Genomic DNA, 17,497 nt, shown 5'->3' on the forward strand with positions numbered 1-17,497 from the left:
ACAGTATTTTACAGCAGCATGTTGCTGGGTTTCAAGCTTAGAGCCACAGATCCTAGAAAGTCAGAATGGTGCATCAGAAAAATTATCTGCTGACATGAGATCGTGGATGCTTGTAATAATTTGTTCACATATTTGGAAAATAAATTAACATAAAAATAAAGAAGAATAAAAAGGGAACTCCGAAGCCAACATGCTATGATTGTTCTGCTCATATTGTTTGAAAGATGTGTTACTATGTGTTAAATTAAATAAATTAAATATGATTCCCGTGGGTTTACCTGATAAACTTGGATTCCACTGGGTCGTAGAGTGACATGAGCACCTCTGCATCCTCGCCGATCTTACACACTACATTCTTCAGCGTCACAAATAGGGCAAAGGCTGGCGTGGAAGCAAACTTTGCCTGTCTTGTCAGATCAATATTCTGCTTCTGAGACTGTAAAAGAAAAAAGGGATTTCTGTGAATATTGGTTGATATTTCACTGCTTTCTGTCTTATCCAGATAGGACTTGCATACCAGAACTTGGAAAACTTCTGCTTTTTTTTCTGAAAAATGTGATCATTCATTCCCATAAATCCATGAATTTTAAACCTAATGTATTCCACACTCAATAAAAAGCTTTTACTTTCACTTGATCTTCAGGGCTGCATCTAAGGTAACAGAAGCTATTCCACATTGTCCTTCAGAAGTGTGTTGGGGTCCACATCATTAATATTTATCATATTGACCTGGACGCTTTCTTATTGCCCATGCATATTCAATTAAGACCTCTGACTGAAAGGCCACATGAGAAGGAGGCCACATAACTGCAAGCCACTTAACGTCTGGCACTTCCAACATGCTGCAAAGTGACATTCTGGTGCAAGATGCTGCTGAAAGTAGACCTGGAATCTGGCTGAGTTTATGACTCTGAAGTGGAAACCATGCAAATCTGTGTCCCATAGTGGCCTTATATTCCACCTTTTACACTTATTTAGTCCTAAAAAACACTGTTATTGCTTTTGAATTATGGACAATGTTATTAAAAGCCACATTTTTAAAGCGGGATTACAGTTTTGCAAGAAGCCTTGCTTGTGGTACTGAGATCATTTGCATAAAAATCACAGTGATGATGCAATTAAGCATTAAGTGTATCTAACAGTGACCACATTCAATACATTGACTTTTATAATGCTAAGTGGATTTTTTAGTTAATTGGCTGTTACTCATGTTTTCAACCATGTCGATGCACACAAATACTGTTTCTAGTTACTCACTGCAGGACTAAAAGTTAGCAAGGTCAAAGATAATAGCAGGTCTTTCATTATCTATAGAGGTGCATGAAACCCAGTTGTTTTGACTCACCAAAATGTGGTTTACAGCCTGCAGGAATGTAAGCAGACGTGTTGTGTCAGGGTCAGATATTAAACCTGGTATGAGGCTCTTTGTTTAGTTTGTTGAACTGGCCAAATAGAGACTATGATACTCATAATATTAGAACGTGCTTGAAGACAAAGTGAAGCCACCTGTCAGAGAGCGGAAACAAACTGGTGGTAGAGCTTTACCTTCTCTTCTTGAATCCGGTCTTCAATCTGTTTGGAGGCTGCCTCGTGTGCTCTGAATAGGCTGATGGTGCTGGTGAGTTCTGGGTCCAGTATGTTTCCATCCTGATCTCTGACCACAAGATCAAGATCCAAGTATCTTGCAATAAAAAGGGGGCAGAAAATGAACAAGGGCCAAGACGTTTTAGGAAAGGAGATGCAGAGAAAAAAGGCAAATACTGTAAGCATGCAGTCACATTTTTCTAAAGCAAAACGGTGCATGCAATAGTCGTGCTTGCAACCCCTGGTTCCCCCATCTTCTCATATAATATTCCCTTGGCGCCGCTGCCTCCTTTCAAAGTTCTCATTTTGTTCAACTCTTTTCTGATCTGGAGGAGTTCAGCAGAGACAACAGCATGCTGCCTACATGAACTGAATGCCCATCAACTAATCATTCTCTCCATCTCTTGAGGCAAGAGCCATTTTTCTATCTGGGCAAAGGTTTAAAGTTTCATCACTGGAGCAGAATGGAGTTTCACCATTTTTATTTTCAAAGGATTTTCTCCAACCACTTACAAACCGCAAGGAGTGTCATTTCGTGATGGAATGTGGTGTAGTTGTAGTTTTCTATTGACTGACATGGCTGACCCATTGCACCAAGAGCCATTTTTACAGATAGATATGAGTATAAGGGGAATATGATCCATAAGGAAGAAAGAAACAAGTCTAAAATACTCCAATGTCCAATGGATGCTCACTTGTTGCCGTAGTCTATCTTGGAGGTGACCTTCTGTTTGAGTTCAGTGAGTTCATCCTGCGGGAGGGTGCCCGAGAGGATCTGCGACCGCCATTCAATGAGGTCGTAGATCATGTCCCGGACAGAGTTAAACATCTCGCGTTTGTCCCCCTGTCAGACAGAACATTACACAGCTGAGACATGAGAGGAAATACAAAATGCCAAGTGCTCCTTTGGTTAAACCAAAGGAAACCCAGTGTGTTTAGCACTGCCTGAAATAAGTCATTCTTTTTTATCACATGCAGGTGCAGATTGATCTACACATACAAGGAGCTACATAAAGTTTCAACAATGTCACATTTCTCCTGATTAAAAGGTGTGATGTAATCAGTTGGTTTCTATTATGAACTATGTATGAATTGGCTTGAAATGATTTGTATGTAAAGTGCCCTGTGACAACATTGTGAAGTGAAGTGGCACGATACAAATAAAGCTGAATTGAATTGAACTGAATTGATGATGTTTATTAGAACCCCAAGGACGCAACAATGCATTATCATGCTAGCTAGCAGCTGGTGTGTGCGAGTGAAATTATTAGTGCCTTGATACAAATTTCAAAACCTACCATGATTTACAGGAGCTTCTCTTAATGAGCTTGTGATTGCTTGAATTGTGAGAAGGTAAATTAATTTACATGAATGTAAACCAGTTAAGCTGGTTCGGTGATGAGGTGTACTCTCTGGAGCTAATTATTCCGAGAAGAATGTTTCAAAAGCTTCTCAGCATGATAAGCATCCCCCTCAAAACTACGACATAATACACAGATCAAATGATGAAGTGTTTTCAGTTAAAGGCTTCTTCGGGTCCACTTACAAAACATAGCAAGAAGTCTGTATTATAAAAGCCACAAGAAGCCAAAAGTCTTCAGAGCTTTAAAAAAAAAAAAAACACAAAATCTGTATATGAACTAAATACAAGTAAACATGCCTCAAATAAAAGAAAAACCACACTTTAGTCATACATATGAAGCATTTATGTACTATGTTCTAAACTTAAAAGCCAGTCTGTTACATTCACCTTACATGAACTGTATGTAACATTAATGTGAGCAGATCTGTCCACTGGGAAAGAACAGGCCAGCTTACCACGTATAAGTCTCTCCATATTGTAGCCCACTCCCGCAGCGTTGTTGTGACCTCCTGAACCAGCGGCAGTTCAGTGGGGATGACGGTCTCCTTTTGCCTACAGAAACAGTGAATAAATATCAAACAGTAACTCTGTGCCTTTTCTGCCCTTTCTTTCTTAATCACACTACTGCACCATTCCCAAAAGTATAAAGTAAAAACCTTACATACTTACCATAGTTTCTCCTTGTATAAACATCACTGAATTGGAATTAATGCTATTGCTTTGTTTGAAATACATCAGCTATTGTTAAATCATGTGCCACAAAACATTAACAGTCAGCAGTCAAATGTGCCAGACAAAAAAAAGCAGGTAAACTCCTCAGTTAGGTGAAAGTTGCTCTGTGGTTCAGTTTGAATCAGGGATTGCCTCCAAAGAGAGGATATCATCATTTTCTGATAAATGAAAAAAATAAAAAGAATTGAAAGACTTGGATATTATCTCTATCGGTGCAAATCAAATGTGACAGACTGATCACAACAGAACAAAGGCACAAATTATGCCACAACAAACATGTCACATTATATCAAGCCCAGATGGATTGCCTGAAATAACTTCAGAGGGAAAGAAAAGATGCAACATTACACTGAGACAGAAAGTTATATGTTGGTCTTCTCTCTCTATTGTTTGTCTTCAAAAGTGAAACAGTAATCTGTTTTGTTTGGTTTTTTTTTTCATAACTTAGAAATGTTTTCAATACTGACCCGCTGCCTTCAACTGTGGCATCCTTAAGGTGTATATAACAAGCAGGAAATATGCCCTGGAGAATAAAAATAAATAAATAAATAAATAAAACAAATAAACAAAAACAATTAGGACAAAAAAATAAACAAATAAGAAATCTTCCAGAAATAAATTGGTACTCAAAATTTTTATTAACCACTCACCTTTTTTGATTTTCTCCTTAGTCTATGACCTCTGTACCAGTCTAGTGGGGAACAGAAATTACTACATTATTATTATTATTAGCTCAGCCAAGGCAGAGGTTATGTTTTGGACTGCATTGCTCTGTCTGTCAGTCTGTCTGTCGGTCTGATTGTTGACAACATAAATTTCATTATAAAAAAAAAAAAAAAAAAGTTATGCATAGATTTTGATTAAATTTTCAAGGAAATCTCAATCATGTGAGATGGAACAAGTTATTGGATTCTCGGGGTGACCTGGGTCACCGCCTAGATTCAGGGTTTTAAAGAATTCTTCATTATGGGGAAAAAGGCTTCATCTTCCCATCCGAGTGACCAACTCAAAAATATTGCCTGCAATTATGGACAAAGAAAATGGCTTGACAGAGGTCTGCACTCTCTGCACAACTGTTGTTATGTTTACTTGCTTGTTTATCTTGAGCAATAATGTACATAAGTAGAATAAAGTAAAAATAAGGGGGAAAGGTTAACACTGAAGTAAATTTACTAAACAAATTTTTAAAAACCATTCACATAGCATTGTACTTCCAGGGCTGTAAGTGGCTGAAATGACAGGATCAGACCATCATTATTACTGCTATCAGCTTTACATGTTATCTTTAAACAGAAAGAAAGAAAACCAAACCAACAAAAATATTTGTGACAGCAGGAAAGTAGTACTTAACTCTGGCTTGCCAGTTCTCATCATGCATGGCATCACTAAGCCAGATCTCACCTTCATACGTCTCAAGTATGTGCACTGTGTCTCCGATCTGCAGTGACAGCTCCTCTTCTCCCCGGGCATCATAGTTATAGATTGCTGAAGAACAACAAGAGAGGAAAATAAGAGAAGGAAATATTACAAGGGAGGGGGAAAAAAAAAAAAGCAATAAAGTGCTTGGCTCCCTTGTGGCGTTAATTGTGTGCAATTGGAATGTGTATCAGAGGCATCGCATATACAGAATGTCCACCCACACAGTCTGACACTTTGATGGTTGGGCCTGGCACCAGCAATGCTGTGATATCAACACATCTCTACCACCTACTGATGAGAAATCAATAATGACAGATAACGCCAAATCAACACTGACAGTAACAAACATATTTGCTTAGAACAGGATCAGACAGGCGAACGATGACATATCAGGGCTCCTGATTCTCTCGGATTCTCATGTATAAAATAAATTGAAGAAACAGTGTTTGGTTTTATATCAAACACTGCAAAAACAACCATAATTTTATTTTTAAATCTTTTTTTTTTCTTTTCAAAAGGCATTTTTTACATCATTATGCCCCTTAGAGTCGATCCAAGAACGCAATTATCTTGGCACAAAACTATAAATCGCAGTATGGCTTGAGAGCCTTTTGCTACATCAAAAGGTCACCAAAAGGTCTTTGGTGACATTTGAGACAACATGCTGGCAGAGTAAACAGCCGAGTTTTCACAAACAATATACGACTTTGAATGCATCGCCGAAGCATTTTCTCCAACAAGGTTGCTTCAGTGTGTGTTCACCAGTAATGTTCACAGAAGACGGTGCACTCAACTCACTGATGCCAAAGTAGGAAGGATTTACTGCCCACTTGGCTTTTCTAACTGTGTCAAACAAGTTAATGAACTGTTCAGCAAAACTTTACTGGTAGTTATGAGGTTTGGCTAGCCACAAGATGATCATGCTAAGGCTAGAAACTGGGTTTTCACAGAGCAAGAAACTGTATATTCTAAAACAAGGTGGTCCATTGAAGAGTCGCTTCATTTTTGTGCAAAATAGTACCAACTGCAACAATGATGAAATGTAATAACATTTTACTGGTGGCTGTAAACACACACATTTACATCTGTCAGCCGCAACCAACAGAATTGGTGCTACCACACTTTAAGGACAGCTAAACTACCATTTCTAGCTCTAATATAATACTGAACTGAAAAAGTCCGTTCATCATGTGTGAAATAGCTCTGGTCTTTCATATTTAACCTATATGATTAATAACATCAGGGTAATTTCATGTACTATACATGTATTGTTTAAAAATGCCATACATTTATCTAAAAAGAAAAGAAAAAAACAAAAAAACAAATGAGTACCACATGGAAAAAAATTCTTTATTTTACACTTAGTAAAGGTCCGTTTTTTCTTGTAGATCAACAATGAAGGTCATTCTCTCTAAAGGCATCGATTTACCAGCCAACACACAAAACATGGTTCATTCGGTGTCAGAGGTTCATCAACGTGTCAAGGTTGTATTACAAAGACAATAAAATCCTGACTGGTGGTGACACTTGTTCTCTCATTAAGTTAGAGGTGAACAACATGTCATTGTCCAACAACCATGCTCAACATCTGTCAAGAGCCCCCCCCCCCCCCCCCACCACCACCACCACACACACACACACACACACACTCACACACACACACACACACACACACACACACACACACACACACACACACACACACACACACACACACACACAGACACACACACACACAGACTATACACAACATACGCTAGCACAAGCATGGACTTTGGGGAAAGGGGTTTCTGTGAGGAGCATCTATATGTGTATCCTGCTGTGGTAATACATGCAGAGCCACTTCAGAGGTTTCCAAAGGTGAGTGACTGCTTAATTAAAAACAGACCTTTGCTGTAGGCACTGCAGTCTTTCCAGCATACTGATAGTAAAACAACTGAATCAAACATGTTCTCCCACAACCATCTGCCACCTGAATAACTGTACTCCAATAAAACATCAGGTGGCACACAGGATGTTTGTTTTTTTTAATCTGTGTATATTTATTGTAATTTGCTCCTGTGTGCTTGGAAAAGCTTTTCTGTTTTTGCTGCTGGAGTGAAGTTATTTTATGTGTTCTGCTCTGACACAGAAAATTAAAGCATGTTTCAATGTAACAGAACATTTATGTACATTAAGTCAGCTAACAGTAAGACATTTTTAATAGCACTAAAACTTCAAGCTAACTTACTATTATTTGAAATAATTAATTGGCTTAATTTATTTCGATTCAGTTACAGAGAATCTCTTATTACAGAATAGAGGAAATACTGCAGAAAGGATGAACAGAAAAGAAACCCTACTCGTAAACTAATTGCCAAAAAAAACATAAAAATGATTAAGTAATTTAAAAGTAATTGCAGTGCATTGTTCCAACTAACATAAAACCGATCCAGATCTTAACAACATAGTTGTCATTGTTGTCTTAGCTATTTTCCGGAAAATTCTGCATTAGTTGGATTTTTACTCTTAAATACCCCTAAATACCCCTTTAATCACTAAATAACTATCTAAATACACATATCATACATCAAATAATGGATAAACAATACAGAATATTAAAATAAACATTTCAATTAAAATAAAATTTATATACACACTAGGTTGTCATCTCAGCCTCAGTGTTACGGATTGTAGGATCTTATTAGGAACTCTGTTACTTCTAAACTTGCTCTATTCTTTTATTTACATTTATCTAATGAGGGTCGTAAAGTCAAAATGACGCAAGTGGAGAACCGCTTAACCCAAGGACCACCTGTATGTTAAGTTACCACTTAACACGTGTTGTGTCACAAGTAGCAGCTGCTTAACTGCGCAGATCATCAATGAGCCGCCCTCTATAAAGACAGTCCGTGATGGACGGTTTCTGTTAAGACTGGCTCTGTTTAAATAATCCGTGCACAGGAGTTGTGTTGTCACGGGATTCGGTGCAACAGTGCCCACCACCTGAACCAATCAGATCAAATAAGCATCTGCAAAAATATCATGAGCCAGATATCCTTAATCCTTCACAAAAAGAGATGCAGTGGTCTGTACCAAAGTCATCATCTCCTACCTCATAAACATTGCACAAACCCAGTAACTTATGTCAGATACCATAACCTGGGCTGCTGGTCTCTGTCTAAAGTTTAACAGAGGACACCACCTGATCACTTAATAGAAAGCAGGAAATGCTATGTGTCAACTATTTTATTCAGCTTTGTGTTGTTTTGTTGTGCATGGTGGATTTTGTGATCCCCTAAAACAATCCAACCAGCCGGCGAATCCACTAGAACACAGGCGGGGGGGGGCTAACAAAAGAACAAAGACCCCAGGAAATGTTTTCAGTCTGCCACGCTGAATTACAAAAAGGACCTACGGGGACAGAAAGCAACAGAGCAATCAAAAAGAGAGGAAGGGAGGAATCTGTATTGAGGCATCAGAGTATTATCATTGTTTCACAGCACGGTACCGCCAATTAAACTATCATTAAGAGTTGCTGAAAAAAGCCTGTTCAGCTCTGTGCTGCATCTGTGTGTTTAGAACTGGGTCATGGGTCCAGCTGATGCAGCAAGTTACCTAAATAACAGATGATGAGAAGCAATAATCGGCTCTAAGAGAAGCATAAAATTTGCCATTTTATCAGAACATAAATTCCGCCTGTCATTCCTGCCAATGAGATGGTAATATAAAACAAATAGGAGCTCAGAGGACCGGGAATATCTTCACTGGGAAAGACTTTCAGAAATGAATACAAACAAACCTCTGGGAAGATGTTGCCTAAATGACAACCATTCAACACGGCCGTCGGCCCTGCAATCTGAGCAATGATTGTGCAATTTAACACAGGAACCAAAGTGATTTTAGTCATGAGGGAACTAAATGACAGCTCTGATTACTCATAAACCTATATTTGCATATCCAAGTAAAGTGATGTCAATTAGAGAGCAGTGAGGGAGAGAAAATCCATCAGAGAAAGACGATGAAGAACATGAGGAAGTGGACCATATTCTCCCTCGAGTGTGGCATGCAAATGATTTTGTGGAAACAGGATAAACAGTAGCATCATTTGGCGAGGGCTCATTACCATACATAACCTCTTACATAAGGGTGTGCTAACTCGGAGAACATTATCATCATCAGAAACAAGTGAGGAATCAGATTACAGACCTATCAACTTAGCTAGCACGTGTCTACGCCCTCTCTACAATTATAAGCAACCTCATCCAAACACAGAACTGATTGTAATTCCACACTTTCCGCTTGCTAATGACCTGCACTAATCCGCACAGAGTATAACATATCATTATACTCGGATGATAATACAGTATGCTGATGGAGGGGTGGAAAAGAGAAACCTACAGAAATGGCTCACTGGACAGAAACTTAGCTATGTGATTTTTTTTACATAAAGTTCCCATGGGTAGTAAGCCCAGCGTCAACCAGAGAATCCCAGACAACTGCGTACTACAGCATGAAAAGGCAAAAGTGGAGCACGTGGCATCTCTCTCGGGGAAAGCTGGGCTTATACAACATGCCAGTCAATGTGAAAGTGCAGAAAAATGAGAACGGCATAAAACTTACAAGCCTAGTTTCAGCATACATTGCTATCATCCTGTGCCAAAGGGGATTGGTAGACTTGATCATCGTGAAAGTTCCTTTTTGTGCATCAGAAGACTCAAAGATGACGCAAATAATAGGCAATTCCTGCAAACTACTTTTAGCAAGCAGTTTTCAGAGAACACAACAGCTGTGTTTCCAACTAACTGTCGAGCAAGTCTGAAGTGAATTTTTGATATGCTGCTTCAAAGACAAAGGTTTATCTCAAACTGGATTTGGGGAGTTCTTATGTACTTACACAACTAAATCCATGTCAAAGATCCAAGTGTGTTCAAGCATATTCAAGTTTTTAGCCAAATGGGCTGATATAAAGGTAGAGAAAGTCTCTTAGATGTGTGAAATATTAAAAAAAAAAAAAAAGAAGAAAAGTGGAAGGCTCAGAGTTGCATCTACAGCCTGTTTGGCAGTGTGCAGTTTTCAGCTGTGGCTGATTAAAAGTGACCAACAGAGATGCACTGCTTGCTATTTTTAAGGCCAGCTCCAAGTTTTATTGTAAGAAATATAATTAATAACCACATAGAAAATCAATTTCCACTCATTCTGTCTTTCAATTTAATATTTCAGTGTTAAAAGGCTGACCATAAATTATCTTTACTCTTTGTTCAAAATGGCACCTAACCACAGCACAATCTATCTGTCATTCAAGGACACCAGAAAGATGTGTTTCTTGAATATCCAACAAAAAAGTAATTAAAGACAATACCCACTGATGCATCAGATTATGAATTAACCTTTTATCCTCAATAACTTAGATCCAAGAACAAAAGAGAAAACTTTTAACTGAACTTAAAATGAAGTGCTATACTTTTACTTACAAAAATAAAAACTGCTAAGCTGAATAAAAAAAAACAAAAGGAATGAAACATACTTTTGCAAAGTTGTCAACAGATGTACAAGAGTTAATTTAACAATAGCTCCTTGCTGACAAGTGTTTGCGTCCGTGGCAGCACAAATTAGCACGAACTGAGACAGAAGAAAAATATCATGAATTTTCCGTGTTATATGGGAGGTGCATTTACCAACCAAGAAAAAAAAAACTTTGTTATTTGCATGCATGTAGAAAAGATAAACATTCTTTGTGGAATTCAAACAACAGCAGCACAAAACTGTGGTTGAACTGTGGCAGCAGAAGTCTTGTCTGTATATGCCCTCCAGTCCATACCATGAACCTCAGAAAGATGCACAGTGGAAATAAAAATAGCTGAAAAACGTCAGCTACAAAGGAAGTACCAAACTGGAGAATATGTTAGTTCACACCACAGCAAAGAGACCAGTGCAGCTTGCAGAGAAATACAGGTATTACGTATCTGAAACTGCAGTGAATAAACACTTTAAGCTATATCAAGGCATTTAAGTTGTTTCATTAAAAAGTATTAAGACCTCTAAACATGCAATTCTTCAAAAGCAAAATGTTGTTTTCAGGGTTGCCATTAATACCTGGATAGGGAATTTTAAAACTAGAAAACTGAAGACAATTCTGTAAAGTTTCAATTCTCAGTTCTAAAGATTGCAGTCATAAAAGTGAAACTGCGATGACCATGTTGCAAATAACCAGGAAGAAATCAGCCAGTCTCAGAGTGCAATCAAATATAAAATAAATAAGTAAAACAGCAAACTTAAAACTGAGCAAAAAAAATATAATATTAATACAGTGCTTAACTTGAAAGATGAGAACTTTTAACAAGCACAGAATGGACCGAGAACACACTTTTCCATGCAACAAGAATGAATAGAAGATGACTACTCTACTCCTGCAGCGTTTTGGATCTTAGAGGCAAAACAGAGGAACTGGCAGAGAAAGGCTGCATGCAATCAAACACAGAGACACTGTATTCCCTACAGATATATATCTGACTAAACGGCTGCAAAAGACTGACCGCCATGTAAAGCAAGCATATTTCTAGCATCAGAAAATGATCACTTGTCTGGGACACATGGAAGAAGGGTGACATGCTGTTGTACGTCATTGTGTTCTCGTGGCTTTGAGGACAAGAAAAAAGTTCTCACTTCCCGTGTCGTATAGAACACGCATTAGTGTTTCACTTCTCTTGTTTATGCTAGCTGAGGACCTGTAGATGGATTTCACCTTTGTGTTTGACCTCATTCATGTCATGTCTTTATATCATATGTAATTTATTCAAGTTGAATACCCTAGAACAGGGGCGTTCAACTCGGGTGCTCAAGAGCCTACATGTTTTTCATGCATCCCTCTTCAACACACCTGACTCAAATTAATCAGTCACTGTGAATAACCTCTTGTTGGGTCTATTTAATGTGAGCCAACTGTGTTTTAACAGAGATACATTTAAAAAAAAAAAAAAAAAGGAAATCAGCCCTTGAGAACCAACTCTGGACACTCCAGCCATGGAATATAAATAAAAGGAGGAAAAAGAAAAAAGAAAAAAAAAAAGGAAAAAGAAGAAATAGGGCTGGGCGATATGACCTTTTAGTAATATCCCGATATTTTTATGGCATGTCACGATATACAATATATATCTCGATATTTACCTTAGCCTTGAATTAATGCTTTAGTGCATACAATCACACCAGTAAGATGATTTTGTGTCTCCATTAAAACATAATTGTTCATACTGAATTAAGATATGCTGATTTTAAACATTCAGGCCAAAAGGATGAAATTGTAACGAAGCAAATTGATCAAAACCGTATTTATTGAACAGTTAAAGCAGTGGCAGAAACATGTCATTTTACAACAAAGTAAAGTGCCTTTTCATGATGTAATAAATGCGTATGAAACGTATGAAAATAGGTGCTCTAGGGGGGGACTTTTCAAATGATGAACTATTATAAGGCTTTGCTTTATGGATACGTTTTTGAGTTGTCGTGTATTTTTTTTAATCGCAGAGTTTAGTGTAGAAATCAGTCTAATAATACAGGCAGAATGTCCTCGTATCGTCTCCAATAAACGGCTTCAGACAGTTTTTAATTCAGGGTTTGATTCCCACTTTCTGTACTTTCTAGAGACATGACGAGCTAGATAAATATGCTTGTGTCACACAGTGGATGAGGCGAGTAAGTGATGGAGAAAACCAAACAAATAGAATTAATTATTTTTGCGTGACGTGAAAAACTTTGTAATTTACGTCCCACTCTGTAATCCAGAGCGGGATCAGTGGTGGATTTGGCTTTTCATTGTGACTGTAGGTGGAGTCATGCAGGTGTCCTCTCTGCTCCTCTGACTGGCTGCAGCTGCAGCCGGAGCGACTGAGTGCTTTAGGACGGGGAGAGACTCTCGTTCGTAACAATAACTTTACAATATGCGCTTTAAAGTCAGTCGCCAAAACACCAGGAAAGTCTCCAATAACTCCAGTAAAAGTCGCTAGATTTGTCGCTTTTCACAAAAAAAGTCGGCAGATTTAGAAAGAAAGTCGCCAAGTTGGCAACAGTGGCTACACGCTGCCTCTCATGACGTAGCATGTAGCTCACGTTATGTATGTGACGAGGTGCGCTTGCTTTAACTCTCTGTGCAAAGCGGTGGAGAGTCGAGGAGGAGTGAGGAAACCCCGCCCACAGCTAAAAACACCTGTGTGACAACAGGATACTCGAATATGACGAATATAGACGTTTTCTATATCGCACAGAGGACTAGCCACGATATCTCGAGTATATTCGATATATCGCCCAGCCCTAAGAAGAAAAATATCAGAAACCCAGAATTAAGAGTTGTGACAAATCCAATCCAAAATCACAAATGGCTCTGATTTTGAAGTGACTAGATGTTGGTCTGAATTGCCCAATCCACTTCACCATTCCACAGAGGGACTTCTCATGTGCCCATGTTGGCAAATTATCGAAGTTTAACCAAAATAATTTATCCATTTTGTCCACAGCGATATCCATACACCTCCACTAACCAGTCCTATGGGGAATGATTTGCCTTTGCTAAAGTAGCATGTCACTAATTTGCAAATATTTTATTCTGGGAACATAAAAAAGCAAGACAGAAACTGGAAATGAGTGTATGGCCAAGGTTTCAAGGTTTCCAAGGTAAAAAGCTGTCCCGCTATGAGAGGAAGAGAAAATAGTACACCCCAGACACTCACTGAAGCAGTAAACTTACCAAAAGACAAAGTGAAATTTGAAGGGATTAGCCACAGAAAAGTTCCTCCAATTCATAATTCAGGTCAATCAACCGTCATCTGTCTAGAATCACAAAGTGAAGGATCTCTTTTGAATCTCCAGCTCAGGTTGTCCTGCTCATATGCTGGAGCTCGTTGAGAATAATAGGCTAAATTCACAGCATTCACATCACTTCCACTAATGCACATAAAACTTTGGAACATTAAAAAAATAAATAAAAACAGTGCAGTCTTCAAACTGATTTGAAAGTTATTGTAAATCAGTTCTGGACATATTTAGGAGCAGCTTATATGATCACGCACGCACAAAACCCGGCGTACGCCAATTATAGTCAACCTTTAAGGATTTATTAAAATACGACTTGGTTGTAAAATGTCCCTACCTCCACGCCAACTCAGACCCTACCGTACGCACAAAATCTGGAAAAACGGGAAACGGCGACACCAAAGGCAGAAAATAATACCAAAGAAAAGGTGTGAAATTTGAGACATTTGTTCGCAGAACAATGTACTTCACTATGATTTAGCTGAAATGTTTGAATACACAAATACTTAGATGCAGAGCTTTGTTCTGGACATACAAAGCAAGAAACACACGATAATTAGTTTAAAGTCTCCCTTTAAAAGACTTTTGGAGCTTTAAGCATTCACATAAAGGCTTGATGGCTCTAACTTTGAGGTGGAATGAAATACGAGAAAAATGCTTCTACTAATACCTAAAAAATGGAGATAACGGCACAGGAATCAACCTAAAAACGATTACAAGAGCAGCGAAGTGACGAAACAGGAAAGTCAGGGGTGTTTCTCTCTCTCTCTGGTAAAAGCAAAATTTTATTCCTACTAAAACAAAAAAAAAAAAAAAAAAGTGAGCAGGAAATGCTCCACAAGATATCACTGCATCACAATAGATGGGGCCTTACCGGTAGGCAGGAGGAAATGCTGATGCTTTTTATGACTGCCAGGAAGATTAACAATGCCTCATTAAAAAAAAAGAAAAAAAGAAAAGAAAAAAAAAAAGGGGGGGGGGGGAAACAGAACACTGTAAAAAAGTGGAACAGAACACTGTAAAAAATATAGTCATTTACAGAAGAGGAAGTGTGCAAGGTAAAGGCATGAAAAAAATGTAGTCAGGTGATAAGAGGAGCTGGTCCTGAAAACTTCTAAGTGCTTGATTTCGATGCCAACAGCTGTAATACCTTTTGGCACAACTCGCTGCCATTCACCCAGCTCCTGCATTGGAGGCCTCGGGGGGCAATCTAACACAGGCTGATAACTCTTCTCTCACTGCCTCTGTAGAGCCGACTTATTCCTTTAATTGAAAATCATCTTTGCAATACAACAGGGAGGGAGAGCGGATCCCCGCTCATTACAGAACACCGAGCAAAGCCGTTCACACAGAATTTCTCAAACAGTGGTCTGGTGTTATTTCGCATGGTGATACATGAGTATTTGCACTGGCTCTGCAAAGCAAACCTCCCTGCACTCTGCACACACGTCTCTCGAGCTTTCCAATGAATAGGGCCTTTTGAAACATGTTTCTCGTCTACTTCTTCACTGAACTGGAAAATTAGTTTGAATAATCATGATCTTACAGGGAACACACATGAAGTGCATCCTTACATGACATAAGTGACAGTTGTACTGTATTTATTTTATCACTGCACCAGTCCACAAAATGATGAAACAACTGGTAGACTCATGTTCCATTTTCACACCAAGACGTAGCCAATTATTTCCTGTCCTGTGGTACATCTCCTCTGCAAAGGAAAGCTGATGATTACATAATTTCCTTTAAATATTTACAGAAGCCCTGCAATTGACTCAGCAAGTTTACTTTGAGGCCTCTTTGATGGTACTCTCCAACTAATGTGACTTCATTGACATGACACAATCATTTGGTATGTGCTGAGTCTAAAGGCTCAAGCAGGAAGGAAAAAGGAAAGACAAAGGTAACAGGAAATGGCTAGGACCTGCTCGCAAAGCTATTTATAATCATAAGGCTGAGGTTGTGTTTTATCAGAGCAGAAGTCTCAAGTCGGAGCAGCAATGCATCAAAATGCAGAAAAAATTCTCAAGAAACAGATGAGAGAGATTAGCTATGTTAGGAACAGTTGCCTGCAGTAAACTATAACGCCAATATCAAAATGACAAACAAACAATCTTAGAAACCAAGCTACAGTGTTGGTGCACAGGAGGAATATTAAAAAGATAACTGAGCATAGAGAGAAACTTTTAACGCTCCCCTAAGTGTTCCTGAAATTACTGTGTTTTCCATTCTAGTATGCTTCCTGCTGTATTTTACAATTCATGCACACGTCTAAAGCTCTCTAACTTTCAGTTTGATCCTCTCAACCCCTATGCTACCTAGGGTAACTGGTTTATTAAGAGAAAACAAAGAACAGTTCATTTTGCCTTTATATTATTAGCTGCTGAAATTAACCAACACTCTTCTTGTGATTGCTAAGTGCTGTTTAAAGCACATTGTGCTGGTTACTGGCAACGTCATCACTTCGTCTTCTGAAATACAGATTAAGAATGGAGCTTGGATTAAATAGCACCAAGGTGGAGTGATTCGGGCCTCTACATTAATGACAGCTGGACAAAACTTATAGCAGGAGGAAATTAAAGTGGCACTTAAGATAATTTCTTGGAGTTGCGTTAAACAAAAAGATGATGATGATGATGCTGAGATGATGTTATTTGCTTATTTAAATGTTGAGTAGGAGATCCTGGGAAAGCAGTTTATAGCACATTAGAAAATTAAAAAGTCCAAATCCGTTTTCTAGGACTTTGGTGTGCTACACCCACAGTACTAGTACCCAGCACAGTAACATGCAATACTGGTTCTGGAGGGGTTGATGGGGGAGGGACAAATGGCAATTGAATATGATTTACACATGACCATCCAAACTTTTATTTTGGGTTCGAACATTTAATTAACTGGCTGCAAATGAGATGTGAAGGGGATTTTAAGCAATTTAGTGAAAAAAAATGCTACCCCACCTTTAAGTTACAATCATAAACAGCTTTACTACTAACTGAATTGAGTAACTGAAGGCAGACAGTTTTGTAGCACAAATAACAATGTGAAGCAAATGTAAAAAACATGCATGTCATTACTGCAGAATGGCATATTCCATCACCATGTGTTCAAGGTTGTATTTTTTTATTTGCTTTAACTATGTTATTGGTTATGCGGCTGCATGAGAGGTGTAGCTTGTGGTTTCCAAATGATTGGGCAGATGAATTCAACAGAGGGGAAATAACGCCAGAAACTTCTAGTAAGAGGTGCTTGGGTTGTTCTGCTTGTCATTTGCAGTCATTTAAAAGAACCATTCAACATTTTTATCAAATCTTTAGATAAAGGGCCTAATATGGCATTGATCTTTAAAGCCTAATATAAGTACTTTATTTGACTCTTTAACAATGCAACAAAAAAAAACTAATATCTTATTGGATAGTTAACATTTATCATCGGTCAATGCGTCAAAATAATTAAAATGTAGTTTCCTGGTACCTAGTATCTATTAGGGACAAAAGACAAATATCAGAATGCGTTTAGCAGGAGCAAAGTTTTTACCATTTGATGATGCAAAATGTCTCAGAAACTATATGCATCAAAATTGGCACATTGGACTTAATGGATGAAGAGTTTTAATCA

General features: G+C 38.3%; 1 protein-coding gene across 2 annotated transcripts in view; it reads right to left on the reverse strand.

The window, feature by feature from the left end:
- Nucleotides 1-17,497, reverse strand: part of dock1 (dedicator of cytokinesis 1) — a 228,474-nt gene that overhangs the window by 198,352 nt on the left and 12,625 nt on the right. For both annotated transcript variants that reach the window (XM_079260765.1, XM_079260764.1), the window contains exons 2-8: nt 5,081-5,164; nt 4,330-4,370; nt 4,147-4,202; nt 3,403-3,499; nt 2,280-2,428; nt 1,546-1,681; nt 279-436 (exon numbers count right to left, since the gene is read on the reverse strand). In XM_079260765.1, the coding sequence (XP_079116891.1) occupies nt 279-436; nt 1,546-1,681; nt 2,280-2,428; nt 3,403-3,499; nt 4,147-4,202; nt 4,330-4,370; nt 5,081-5,164 (721 nt within the window). The remainder of the gene's footprint in view (nt 1-278; nt 437-1,545; nt 1,682-2,279; nt 2,429-3,402; nt 3,500-4,146; nt 4,203-4,329; nt 4,371-5,080; nt 5,165-17,497) is intronic.

The sequence above is a fragment of the Telmatherina bonti genome (assembly GCF_933228915.1).
Source record: "Telmatherina bonti genome assembly, chromosome: 21".
Lineage (NCBI taxonomy): Eukaryota > Metazoa > Chordata > Actinopteri > Atheriniformes > Telmatherinidae > Telmatherina > Telmatherina bonti.